At 44.6% G+C, this 14,535-nt stretch overlaps 1 protein-coding gene across 1 annotated transcript in view; it reads right to left on the bottom strand.

Annotated features, from left to right (window-relative positions):
- Nucleotides 1-14,535, bottom strand: part of TXNRD2 (thioredoxin reductase 2) — a 79,627-nt gene that overhangs the window by 47,855 nt on the left and 17,237 nt on the right. The window contains exons 3-7 of the mRNA XM_006875826.1: nucleotides 5,658-5,714; nucleotides 5,136-5,280; nucleotides 2,887-2,961; nucleotides 1,359-1,437; nucleotides 648-710 (exon numbers count right to left, since the gene is read on the bottom strand). Of these exons, the coding sequence (XP_006875888.1) occupies nucleotides 648-710; nucleotides 1,359-1,437; nucleotides 2,887-2,961; nucleotides 5,136-5,221 (303 nt within the window). The 5' untranslated portion in view covers nucleotides 5,222-5,280; nucleotides 5,658-5,714. The remainder of the gene's footprint in view (nucleotides 1-647; nucleotides 711-1,358; nucleotides 1,438-2,886; nucleotides 2,962-5,135; nucleotides 5,281-5,657; nucleotides 5,715-14,535) is intronic.

Below are 14,535 nucleotides of genomic sequence, written 5' to 3'. Positions count from 1 at the left end.
ATTGGGTCTCTGGGAGTCAGAATGGACTTGACGGCAGTAGGTGGGTAACCATAAGATGAAATACTATTCAGCCATGAAAAGTAATGAAGTAGTGATACATGCTACAACATGGATGAACCTGGAAAACAAGCTTCAAAGTAAAAGAAACCAGACAGAAAAGACCTTATATTGTATGATTCCACATAGGAAACATCCAGAATAGAAATATTTAGAGACAGAAAATATGCAACTAGCCACTGTTTACCAGAGGCTGGTGGGAAAGGGGAGTGGGGAGTTACCACTGACAGGAATGCCCACTGCCTCTGAGTTGGTTGCGGCTCACAACCAACTGTTCCCTAGAGTTTCTGAACCTGAAAAAGTTTATGGGAATAGATAGTATCATCCTTCTCCTCTGGAGTGGCTGGTAGGTTCAAACCACTGACCTTTAATGAGCAGCCCAACACTTAACCCACTGTACCACCAGGACTCCTATTGATGGGTGTAGGATTTCTTTTTAGGGTGATGGAAATGGGATGAGACTGCAGTGACTGGTGGTTGTACAGTCTGTAAGTTACATCTCCACAGAGCAGAGGCACGCGGCAGTCAGGGCTATGGTATAGGTAACATAAGCATCATGCACCAGGTGAGCCTGTATGGGGGACACTCACATGCATGGGGTACTTTGGCCGTCCTCCAGTAGCGATGACTATGTGGTCAGCCGAAAGCAGAGTCTAAGAATAACCAAAGAAAGCTGTGGGTCAAACAGGTACACCGTGGTTCCCCACCTAGGGGGTCAAGTGCCCATAGGTGCCCTGGCAGCAGGTCCCTGCCCTATAGTATGGCCCCTCCAGTCAGTGACACAGAGGCCCATGATGCTGGCATGCCAGTTAAAGTTCAGCTGAACGGGAGGCAGGCAGGAAGGAGAGGACAAAGAGACACAGTCTTACTCTAAGTACTTCATGGTTTACAAAGTGCTGGCAGGCTTCTCCTCACATGCCCACAAAACCCTGTACAGAGGGTGTGATCCTCTGCTCTTTAGAACCACACTGCAACAGGGCAGCCGGGAAAGGTGAGCGTCACTTGCTCGTTGTTATTGTGGGTTGCCGACAAGTGGATTCTCACTCATGGTAATCCTATGCATGCAGAGTAGAACTGCTCCACAGGGGTTTCTGCTTCTGGGACCTTCCAGAAGCAGATCGCCAGGGTGCCTTGGGGTAGACTGGACTAGTAGTTGAGTCGAATGCTTAATCGTTTGTGCCCCCCAGGGTCCCCAGTGAGCGTGATACATGAGCTGCTTCTAAGGAATCTGCCTCTAGTTCCAATAGCTGGGGAGGCTTGGGACTGCAGAGACGGGAGCGGCGTGGGCATCAGACACTTACCTTCTTATCTGCTTTTGTGACGCCGCACACCGTGTGCTCATTGACAAAGCTGGCTTTGATGTTGAGGTACTTGACTTTTCTGCAAAATAAAAATAAGATGCTACAATAAAAAGTAAAACAAACAAGAAAACAGTCTCTGGTAGTAAGTAGCTAGTGGCATCTCTTGTAGAAATGTATTTTAGGGTATTTGGCACAATTATTTTATGAGTATTACAAAATAATGTAATACTCATAAAATAAAAGGGAAATAATATGTAATATTTCTAGATCAGTAAAAAAACAAGATGCTAAAACCATCACTCAATTCTTAAAAAAAAGTTTTAAAAGAAAAAAAAACAAGATGCTCACATACATGCTCTGAGCAGGCCCACCAGCAGGGCCAGAGTCCCGTGGGAAGTGTGGAGGGGAGGCAGGAGCACCTCACCCATATGCCCTAGAGTTCCCTGGGCCACAGGACCACAGGTGCCAGGGCAGAGCCACAGTCCTCAGGGCGCAGGTGCAAATGGGAGAGGAGGAGGGACCTCCTGGAGAACTAGGCCTCATTGTTCAGCACTGTCTGCTAGGGAGTAGGGGCCCAGAACACCAGTCACCCTGCAGCCCAAATAACCAGCTTTCCATCAGCTTCCTACTAGGCAGACATCCATCCCCTGCCTTCAGGGACACCATGAGGCCAGGACCACTGTGACCCCACAGTGCCTAATGACAGAATGATGGAGACCAGGCTGTGGGGATGTGCCCTGGTTGCTCCCTGCACCCCACAGCCCATCATCCTCACCACTTCCAGCCTTGCAGCCTCTACCCTGACTCTGAAGCTGGGTAATGATGCTGGGGGATGCAGAGTTACTTTGTAGCCCTCGATGTCAAAGGCGTGTGAGTGTGATCGGCCATCGAGACCTGCCAGAGCCGATGTCTTCAGGAAGCCACACAAGACGGATCATCCCAAGGGCCCAGAGCTCCCCAGGAGGAGAAACTCAGATTCCTCAGTCCCAGTGGGGTAGGCACAGGCAACCAGCTCCCTTCTCAGGTTTTACCCACCTTGTTGAGTGGATCCCAACTCTTGTGGACTCTATAGGACAGAATAGAACTGCCCCATAGGGTTTCTAAGACGAATCTTTACAGAATGGAGTCTTATTGTGGCACTCACCAGCCATTCCTTGGAAACCCTATACAGGGTTACTATGAGTTGGAACTGACTTGAAAGTACTTAACAACAATCTTTACAGAAGCAGACTGCCACATTTTTCTCCCACAAAACAGCTGGTAGGTTCAAGCTGTCAACTTTCATGTTAGCAGCCAAACCAAACCTAAACTCCCAAACCCAAACCCAACCCACTGCCCTCGAGTTCATTGTGACTCATCACGGCCCTAAAGGACAGAGTAGAAGTGCTTTACTCTGAGATTGTCAGTCTTTATAGGAGCAGACTCCTGCAAAGCAGCTGGCCCTTGGGTCCCCAGAACCAGTCATTGCTCTGGGTCTCCCAGCCAGACCCACCCCTCGGTGTAGCCCCAGTGGACCTCAGGGCCATACCTGTCCTGTAGCTGAACTCGGTGCCCCCAGTTCAAGGATTTGATGTAGTTCTGAACAGCTTCTGCCATTTTCTTCCTGATAAGACATTATACAAAATAGGAAAAGTCACTACAGAAATGTGAGCTACAGAGTTCTATGACAAATTTGTTGTTGTCATATGTTGTTGAGTCTGTTCTGACGCCTGGCGACCTCGTGTAACAAAGTAGAACTGTCCTTAGTGTCTTCTAGGCTGTGATCTTTAAAGGACGCAGATTGTCAGGTCTGGAACCATTGGGTGGGTTCTAATGACCAACCTTTTGGTTAGCAGAGAGTACTTAAACATTGCATCACCAGGGCTTCTTCCATAACAAACTATTAGATGCAAATATCAAGAAACGAAGGTGCTTTAATTCCACAGTTCGAGCCCATCCGCCACTCTGAGAAAGAAAGATGAGGCTTTCTGCTCCTGTGAAGATTTAAAGGGCAGAAAACATTATACAGGGTGACCATGAGTCGGAACTGGCTCAACGGCACTTAAAAATCACAATAGAAGTAAGAGGGGGCTGCAAAAAGTTTGTGGAATGACCCTGAGACCAGAAAAACTAGATGGTGCCCAGCTACCATGACCAATTGCTCTGAAAAGGATTACGTTAGAAGGTCTTAGAATAGAGTGGAAGAAAATGTGAGACAAAACTCAAAATCATAAAAAAAAAAAAAAAAAAAAAAAGACAAGGCTTACTGGTCAGAGAGAGCTTAGAGACTATGACCCTTAGGCACCCTTCAGGTCTGGAAGGGAACTCACCCCCGTGGCTCATTTTCAGCTAAACAATATGGGGAACAACAACACTAAGGAGGTTGTTGTTGTTTTTAAGTGCCATTGAGTTGGTTCCAACCCATAGAGATCCTGTATAGGGTTTCCAAGGAATACCTGGTAAGCTTGAACCACTGACCTTCTGGTTTAAATGACTTTGCAATTCAGCGCATTAACCCACAGCACCACACCAGGACTCCAAGATTTTAGTTTGCGGCTTCCATTGTTAGGATGTTGTTGTTGTATATCATGGAGTCGATTCTGACTCATAGTGACCCCGTATAGAGTTTCTGAGGCTGTAAATCTTTATGGGAGCAGAAAGCCTCATCTTTCTCCCGCAGAGCAACTGGTAGTTTCGAACTGCTGACCTTGAGGTTAGCAGCCCAACTCGTAACCACTACACTACCAGAGTTGTTGTTGTTGTTGTTAAGTGCCGTTGAGACGATTCCAACCCATAGCAACCCTGTATAGGGTTTCCAAGGAGCAGCTGGTGAGCTTGAACCACCGACCTTGCAGTTCGAATGACTTTGTAGGCTGATGCATTAGCCCACAGCGCCACACCAGGACTCCTTAAATAATCAACCATGTGAGATCAAAAGAGCAGCACTGACCCAAAGACAAAGTTCCTTCAGGGTTAGGAAAGAAGGAGGAATGGAAACAGGAAACACAGGGAGGAAGTGGGATGAGGAATGTTACATGGTGGGATTGCAGTCAATGACATGAAACTAAATGTGAATTGTTGGATGGAAAACTGACGAGCTGCTCTGTAAACCTACACCCGATTCAAAATACAAAGTGAAAGAAAAATAAAGTTCATAGAAATAGTCTATTATCCTTTCATTGTATTTTTCCATGAATTTTGTGAAGCCCTCTCTCTCATATGTTCACCCTGAGGTGCCACTGCTGCTGTCCTTAACCAGGGACCAGACAGTGGTGTGCACTTTGGTCCACATCAGCATGACGTAGCCCACTCTGTGTCCTGAAGCATGAGGCATTCCTGCTAGTAGCCCTGTCTGAGTACCACCAGAGGGTCGGCCGTGGCAGCTACTGAGGCCAGCATGGTGGCTGGCCTGGGACTGTGGACAGCTCTGAGCAGAGCCACAGTGCCACCCACCTACAGCCAGTCCCTTGCCTGGAAGAACAGAGCCTAAAGCAAGCTCCCTGCACCCCTGCAATACTGGCCCAGGGGCCAGGTAGTTCTTTATGGTTGGGACCACCCTGTGCCCAGAAGGATGCTTCTCAGCAGTGTCGCTGGCCTCTACCCTGCAAACACAGCACCTTCCCTCCAAGTTGCGACAACCAAAATGTCTCCAGATAATGTCCAGGAGGACAGAGTCACTGCTAGTTAAGCGCTCTGTCCCACAGCAAGCTCCCTGTGAAGATGAATGGATGAGCAAACCACCTACTCAGCTTGTTACATAGCAGAATCACACTGGGAGCACCCAGCATCCACTCTCACCAGTCATGCTGGACGGGGTGGGTCACCTCCCAGCCGTAGTGGTGGGCATCTTGGATCTGGGCCCCCAGCAGGGCTGCCTGGTGCATCAGCTTCTTGGGGATGCAGCCGACGTTGACACAGGTACCACCGAGGCCCCATTTGGTGCCTGGACATAGAAAAGGACATGGCTAAGCTAGGCAGGCTGCTGGACAGCCATAGCCAATGACTGGTGGGATGCATGCAGGGACATCGGGGGCTTGCCTGGCCTTCTTGATTTGTTTGGAATTCCCTTAAGTTGTTGTATCTGAAATACAACCTGGGGAACCTTTGCTACATGGATTTGCTCTCAATGACAGTATTCAGAGTCGTCTGAAAAATCAGAATCCTGAAGAAACATTGCAGTGACAGCAGCTTTCACATAAAACCCTCTGGAGACTCTGGGCTGTTGGGAGGAATGTGTCAACTGAACTTTGTACATGACCCAGGCCCCCCCTCTCCCTGGACCCACCACTTTAGGCTACCTGCCCTCAAAGGGCTGCCTACCTTGAGGGGAAGGTTCCACATAATCAACCACAGCTACCTTCTTTCCCAACTGAGCGGCTGGAATGAAAAGAGAAGGCTGGTAAGCACACAGTGGGCAGGAGATGAAGGAAGGGGCTGGCAAGGCTTCCCGAACAGCAGCTGAGCTAAGCAACACTGGCAAATGCTCCTCAGCTTCAGTGTCCAGGTCAATCCACCATCCACAATTGTGGCTGTCCACAGGGGGCACCCTCAGTCCTTTTCTCTGACTACAACCTTCACACTGGCCTTCCTGGGCACTGCCTCTACAGCAGTGTTGGGGCCAGCCCTCCCTTGTCTCCTGCCCCAACTGGTCCCAGGGCCAGACATTTGTCCTGAGCCCACTAGGCAGCATCCTAGGAGCAGGCCACTCACCAGAGGTCCCTGTTGTGCCTGCCCCCACTTCCCACAGTCCTGAGAAACCAGAAACTCAGCTCTTCTCCTCCCAGCCAGTGAGAATTAATGCCCCTGTCCACACTCATCAGTGCCTTCCATGGTGAGCATTGAATGCCCTCCTCCCTCTCTGGGTGAGGAAGCTAAGGTCGGGCAGAAGTGCAGTGGCCAGTCCAGAGGTGGAGTCAAAACTCAGATTCCAAACTGCATTCCCAGCCAAGGTGACTCCTGGCCTCCCTCCAGCAGCAGGACCACAGAGCACAGGTATCAGGGCTGGCTTTGACACCAATTAGTCAGGGGCCCGTCCCATGGACTCCACATGGAGGGTGACTGAGCTTCAGACGTCATGGATCCTTAGGGCATGAAAGCTACCAAACTCATGTCCATGTTAGAAACCAAGACGAGAAGAACCTTTTCAAAGTGTTCATCCTACAAACCAGTCTGCGGAAAAAGTCTGGAAGGATGGAGGCACAAACAGACCACCGTTCCAAATACAAGAAAGATAAAAGGAAAATGGAGCTCAGCTTTGAGGGACTCTGAATTGAGGAGCAGAGGAAAGCAGCAGGCAACAATGAGTCTCACACAACCCACCATCCCTGCCCCTCTTCCCAGTGGGCTGCTGTGAACTGGGAAAGTGGCCCCAGAAAAAAAGCCTGTTTCCTAACCACCACACCCTGTCTGTACAAAGAGACAGCACCCCAAGCTTCTGCTCTAAACAAGTCAGACCTCCCCAAGGTTGCATTTGGAGTGTGCCAGTAGTACCTCCCCTGCCCGGCACTGTCGTCTGCAAGCTTACTAGGAATTACAACTGAATGCCTGTGGTGTGGAGTCTGTTCTTGTAGTCAGCACCCTACCAGCCTGTTCCCCCTTCCAGGTGGCACTGAGGATGGCTGTATGGGGCTGGTGTGCAAGCATCTTGAGTGGAGGCTGCATTCACAGTCAACAATCTACCAGGGAGGCACTGACAGCAACAGGGCAGACCCCCATGGGAGACACCCCCACCCCCACCTGGTAACTTGGCTGTTGGACTGATATGAACTTTACAGAGGTCCTGTACAGTGGAGCCTAGAGAAAGATCATCTAAAGAGAGACTGCCATGTCCCACCCCTGTCCACAACCATCCCAGGGCCACGGAGGTTCTGAAACCAACAAGACCAATCTCTTGGAGGTTCTTCTGGGAAGTGCCAGCCCCTTTTCCTTCCAAAACAGAAGAACGTCTGCTTTGCTTCTACTGAATGTCAGTTAAAATAAAAGCAGCTCCCACAGAGCAGGGAAGGAAATCTTAGGTAAAACTGGAGGGCAACACCAAACCTTCAAAAAGGTTCACAGAGTAGTGTTCTCTGAAAGAAAATGTGGTCACAGAAACAAAGGGAAGGGAATAATAACCACATAGAGAGACTGAGCCCCCTGGTGGACAGATTGATTAGTACCCAATACCTCATCAGAGGTATTTTAAGCTCACCAGCTGCTCCTTGTAAAACCTACACAGGGTCGGTATGGGTCGGAATTGACTTGACAGCACTTACCAACAACCAACAACAAACTTATCAGAGTGGCAGTGCCAGTGTATTTTCTATGTGTTTGGGAGAGACTGAAAGTTAAAAACTGAGATTTGGAACTTTTAAATCTTAAAAACCAGGGAGGGGAAAAGAGCTATCATAGAGAGAGAGAGGGAGGAAACAGTAAACAAAGACTGAAGGCTCTGCCTACCCAAGAGTTCTTTGCAGAAAAAAGTGTGGGCTAAACCACTAAATTCTGGGGAGAACTGAGAAAATTAACACCTTCAAAAATTCCAGTATCCCAACAAAAAATCAAAAGAACAGAGAAACAATGACCCATCCAAATAAACATGACAAAAGGAATAAAAGTGCATTTAAGGATACTAAATAATGAAAAAAAATGGAAGAATATAGTATAACAATGTTACACATAATTCAAGATCAAGGGAAAGCATAGAAAAAAAGCTTGGAGTAATGTAAAAACAAAACAAGAATCTAGAAAAAGGGATATTGAAACTGAAAGGGATAATAACCGAAATGAGAAAAATACAGAAGGACTTACCAACACATTAAATTAGGCAGAAGCAAAACTCAGTGACTAAGAGTCCTGATGTGGTGCTGTGGAATGATGTACTGGACTTCAAAGTCAGTTTGAGTTGCAAGGTCAGTGGTTCAAGCTCACCAGCCTCTTCTTGGAAACCCTATACAGGGTCACTTATGGGTTGGAACCAACTTGACGACACTTAACAACAACAGCATAGTTAAAAATATAGAGTAGGAGGAGCAACAAAAAGGAGGCTCAAGAAGATTGAGCATGGTTTAGTGGAAGAATGGGACAAGAAGCCTAACACACACAGTGTAGGAATTCTAGAAGGAGATGAAAGAGAAAGGAACAGAAAGCATATTTGAAGAAATGATGACAGAAAATTTCTCCAATCTGGTGATGGACATGAATCTACGAATTCATGAAGGTCAAAGAACCCCAAGCATGATAAACACAAAGAGATATACAACAAGACACATCATAGTTGTTGTTGTTGTTGTTAAGTACCGTAGAGTCAGTTCCAGCTCATGGCAATCCTGTTATAGGGTTTCCGAGGAGTAGCTGATGAGTTTGAACCGCTGACCCTGCAGTTCAAACCTATCTTGAAGTCTAGTGCGTTATCCTGCAGTGCCACACCAGGACTCCACGTCAAAGTTAGGCTCTCAAAAAATAAAGATAAAGAGAATCCTGTAAGCAGTTATATACAAATAGTTACATACAAAGGATCCCCAATAAAACTAAGTGCTGACTTCTCCTTAGAAATACTGGAGGCCAGAAAACCATGGAATGATATATTTTAACTGCTGAATGAAACAAAAACTGCCAACCAAAAATACCCAGAGGGAGAGGAATAGCCACAAACATCACCAGAGAAAACTTGTAAGTCCATCTTCAGTCTATAACTGATTGTAATACCTAAAATGGGGCTAGAACTTGCCCAGTGAAGAAGGCTCCCAGCAGGGCCTTTGCATTGCACAAGAACATAGGTAGAATCCTGATCCCCATCCAGAATCTTCTGAGGTGGGACATTTACACTTGAAAGGACAAGCAGATCAGTCTGGAGCAGCTAGAAGAACAGAAGATACTTCTTGAAAGAAAGACCAGAGGAACAAATCAAAAACAATAACAGCAGTCCAACTGACTACTACAAGAACAAGAAAGTTGTTCCTCAGGGAGCCATCAAGGGAATAGTCAGGTCCCCTCAAGGCAAACCCCTTTCCAAGACTGAAACTCAACTGGAATATACTAGTAGGTCCTGCTGCTGACCATGTTGGTCACCGATAAGGGGAAGTGGGGGAAAAACAGCAATGAAGTTGTGAACTAAGTCTGACCACATTCAACAGACTCCTGTTAACCTGGATTGAGACCTGGTTAACCAGCAGTATGATGAGACCTGGGGACTCCTGGGCCCAGGGGCAGGGACATGGCCCCAGAGGACTAGAATGGAATGTGAAGCATCCAGCTAATATAAAGTTATAAGATGGGGTTATGCACAAGAACATCCACACTTGCAGACAGTACCCATTTGATCTAGCATCAATGGCTGGATGATCAGAACATGACTAGAGGAAGAAAGAAGAGGAACAAAAAAATGAAAAGAAAGAGTAACCCACTACAAGTGGATGAACTTGACCTATGCTTGTGGTTGCAGTATGACAAAGGAGCAGACAAATCTCTACATTGAGGATCAGTCCCATCTCCTTGGTACACAGGGTCGACAGGGATGGGGAACTTAGACATTAGCTACCCAAAATGGGGGGGTGGGGAGGGTGGACTACAAAGGCAAGAAGTGACTGGCTCACAAGCTTTCAATAGGGAACCTAGCTCCACAGGATACAGGGAAAGGTAGAATCTCTACTGAATTGTTTCCAACCTGTCTGGATGGGGTTGACAAAAGATGAGTGTTGGAAAGGTAAATGTAAATGTTTGGTAACAAAAGGAGGAGAGTGGCTGATTTTGCAGTCCAGGAGCAGAGATCTCTGTAACCACCAAGGGAGGGAGAATAGCAAAGTATATGCGGGGACCCTGTCTGGGTAGGCAGTGACACCAGGGATGGAGGCAGAGATGATGATGTGGACAGAAGGAGTGGTTGGGGACTCTGGACTCAGGGAGGAAGAGGGGCTGTAGGCTGGTGGCCGAGGGGCAGGCATGTGGGGTGTACCCTTTGGTTGTTTGATGATGCATGCAGGGGATTGTGATCATTGCAATGAAACAAAATACGATAGAATGAATGTAAAGATAATGTTCTCCCATGCAAACTAACACATAATTCACAACAAAAACTTAATAATAATAATTAAAAAAAAAAAAAAAAAACAGAGAAACTATCCTTCAAGAATAAGGATGAAATTAAAACATTCCAGATAAAGAAAATCTGGGGGAGTTCATATTGCCCACAAAAAAATTACTGATGGGAGTTCTATAGATGAAGGGAAAAAACACTAGAGATTAATTCAAGGCTATTCACAAAAAAGACAGATCCCTAACAAGAACAAAAAATGCATGGACAATACAAGGGGGCTTCAAAATAGTTCATGGAATAATTTCATTATCCTTAAAATCCATTTCCCCTGGAAAAAGACATTATGCTTGGTAAAGTGGTGGGTCAGTGAAAAAGAGGAAGACTCCCAATGAGATGGACTGGCACAGTGACAGCAGCAATGAACTTAAGCATAACAACAATTGTGCAGATGGCACAGGACTGGGCAGTATATCATTCTGTTGTGCATAGGCTCATCATGAGTCACAGACTGGATGGCAGCTAACAACATGGTGGTTGTGTGCTTTGGAGTCAGTTCCCATAGAATCCCTGAATAGGGTTTCTGAGGTAGTAAATCTTTCTCCTGCAGAGGGCTGGTAGATTCGAACTGCTGACCTTGCAGTCAACAGTCAGACTTGTAACCTGAGACTGAAAATAAGGAACTAGATATATCAATTTATAACTAAGATAACTACAAAGTAAAAATAGGGAATAGAGTAGTTACAGAACTTCCAAATGGATAGGAAGTCAAGTAGATTTCAAGATAGAACAGACTGTTTCTAACTTAGGGAGAAATCAGTGCATGTGTAACTTGGGAGAAGGGGAAGACAATATACCATGGAACAGACACTAGACACTTAGGCTGAATAGGTGTGGGAGAGTAGCAGTATACTTACAGATATATATTAAGTTTGACAAAGGATATTTGTACATGGGTATTCACTTTTGCTGGAAATACATTGATGAATGTGGAAGAGCATAAAGAGTCAAAGTTATATATAAAAAAAAAAACTTCTTAGAATAACACTTTGAGGAAATGAATTACTGGATCTGGAAATTCAGGGCCACAGTTTTAGGAGACACCAAAGTCAACTGGAGTCCGGGTGTGGCAATTTGGGCTGATGCGTCAGACTGCAAAGTCATTTGAACTGCAAGGTCGGTGGTTGAAGCTCACAAGCTGCTCCTTGGAAACCCTATACAGGGTTGCTATGGGTCGGAATTGAATCGATGGCATTTAACAACAACAACAGCAACAAGGTCAATTGGCATAACACAATCTGCAAAGACAATGTTTTACACTCCACTTTGATGAGGAGTGACTGGTGTCTTAAAAATTTGTGAAAGGCCATGTATGCTGTAACTTGATCTCCCTACATGGAAGAAACATAATTGATAAAATCAAAGCTACAACTAGTCCAATGAACTAGTAATCAATCTCCACGACCCTGAGACCAGAAGAGCTAGATGGTAACTGGCTACTACTACCAACCACTCTAAAAGGGATCATGTTAGATGGCCCTCGGAGAAAATATAGAGCAAAAATCAAAATCATAAAAGAGACCAGACTTTGACATAGACAGGCAACTTAAACACTGGCTACCTAAAATGGGAGGGGCTATAAAGGCATGAAGTGACTGGCTTACAAGTTTTCAAGAGGGAGTTTGTTTCAGAGTATGCAGGGGAAGGTAGAATCCCCACTGAATAGTTTTCATCTTATCTAGACAGGTCTGGTGAAAGGAGATGGGGATAAGATTGTTATGATTCAATAGTGAGCAACTGTTATCATGACTAATTATGACTGTCACAATTATAAAGGTATAAGTTTTGTAACAAAAAGAGGGAGTAGTTAATCTTACATTCCAGGAACAGAGAACCCTAGGACCATCAAGGGAGAAGAGCATGAGTGGAATGTAGGACCTTATCCAGAGAAGCAGAGACACCAGAGATGAAGACAGAGATAAGGGCATGGAGAGAGAGAACAACTGAGGACTTTAGACTCAAGGAAAGAGAAAGGCTGTGTGCTGGCAGTCAGGTGCTGGTAGCCTAGAGGCAGGCTTGCAAAATGTGTCCTTTAGTTGTTTAAATGATTATATAGTCCTGAGTGTTTTTGTGTACATCCCTCCAGCCACAACAATAAACAGAGAGAATAGAAGCAAATACTGTTGAATGATGGTGCACAGAGGAGATTGTAATCATTGCAATGAAACAATGACTGTAAAACTGATGTTCCCTCCAATGTAAACTATCACTCAATTCACAATAAAAACTTTAAAAAAAAAGAGAGAGAGAGAGACCAGGTTTATTGGTCAGAGAGAGACTGGTGGATCCCCTGAGACTATGGCCTTTAGTCACCTTCAGGTCTGGAACAGAACTAAACCCCATGGCTATGTTTTTAGACAAAAAACAGTAAGCGGAATAATAACTCTAGTGAGGTATACACACACCTTAGAATAATCAATCATTTGAGATTAAAAGGGCAACACTGACCCAAGGACAAAATTCAGAAAGGTAAGGAAAGAAGGAGGAATGGAAACAGGAAACACAGTGAGGAAGTGGGATGAGTGATGTTAAATTAGGGGATTACAATCAATGAGATGAAACAAAATGCATATAATTTGTTGAATGCAAAATTGATGATCTGTTCTGTAAACTTTCACTCAATTCACAGTAAAAAGTTTAAAAATAAAATACAAATGTCTCTGGCCTGATGACTTCACTGGACAATTATAACAAATATTTAGAGAAGAATCAACACCAATTCTGTTTTAAAATTTCCAAATTATACAGAAGAAAGGAACATGCCCTTTTTCATTTTATAAAGCAAGCATAACCCAAATACCAAAACCAGACAAAGACATTGTAAGGAAAACAAACAAACAAACTACAGGGCAATATCTCTTATGACTACAGATGACAAAAAATCCTCAGTATTAGCAAAGCAAACAGAATCCAATAGCATATTAAAAGCATCATACACCATAACCAAGTAAGTTTTAATCCAGGGATGCAGAAATGGTTCAACCTTAGAAAATCAATCAATGTAATATACCACATCAATTTGTTGCTGTTGTTAAGTGCCGTCAAGTTGATTCCAACCTATAGCGACTCTGTATGGGGTTTACAAGGAGCAGCTCGTGAGCTTGAACCACCAACCTTGCAATTCAAACGACTCTGCAGTCTGACACATTACCTACAACTCCACACCAGGACTCCACCACATCATTAGAACAAAGGAAAAGAATCACATAATCATCATTAGAACAAAGGAAAAGAATCACATAATCATCTTTAAGGATACAGAAAAAGTATTTGATAAAACCTGACATCCTTTCTTGATGAAAACCCTAAAGAAAATTTGAATAGAAGGGAAACTTCTCAGAATGATTCAAGACATATATGATAAGCCAACATCCATAATTATCTGTAATGTTGAAAGATTGAGAGCTTTCTCTTCAAAGTCAGGAACAAGGCAAGGGTGCCTACCTTTACCACTTCCATTATTATCAGTAGTTCTAGACAAAGTAACAAGATAAGAAAAAGAAATAAAATATATCTAGACTAGAAAAGAAGTAAAACTATCTCCATTCATGGATAATATGATCCTATACATAGAAAATCCCAAAGAATCCACAAGGAAACTTATAGAGCTAATAGAGGAATTTAGCAAAGTTACAGGGTACAAAGTAAACAAACAAAAATCAGTTGGGTTTCTATAAGACAAAAATGAGAAATTTGAAAGGGAAATTAGGGAAACAATTCCATTTACAATAAAATATCTAGGAATAAATCTAACTAGGGACATGAAGGACTTATACAATGAAAACTATAAAATACTTTTGTTGTTGTTTGTTGTTAAGTGCCGTTGAGTCGGGTCCGACCCATAGCGACCCTGTACAGGGTTTCCGAGGGTGTAAATCTTTACGGGAGTAGAAAGCCTCATCTTTCTCCCGCGGAGCAGCTGGTAGTTTCGAACCGCTGACGTTAAGGTTCGCAGCCCGATTCGTAACCACTACGCTACCAGAGCTAAATACTAGAGATCACTAAATACTAAAAGAAAGAAATTAAAGAAGACTTAAATAAATAGAAAGATGTCCCATGTTCATGGACTAGGAGATCGAATATTGTTAACATGTTAATACTACCCAAAGCGATCTATAGAACAAACCT

This window comes from Chrysochloris asiatica, unplaced genomic scaffold (genome assembly GCF_000296735.1).
Source record: "Chrysochloris asiatica unplaced genomic scaffold, ChrAsi1.0 scaffold00340, whole genome shotgun sequence".
NCBI lineage: Eukaryota > Metazoa > Chordata > Mammalia > Afrosoricida > Chrysochloridae > Chrysochloris > Chrysochloris asiatica.
The sequence above is the reverse complement of the archived record's forward strand: the minus strand, read 5'-3'. Positions and strand labels throughout refer to the sequence as shown.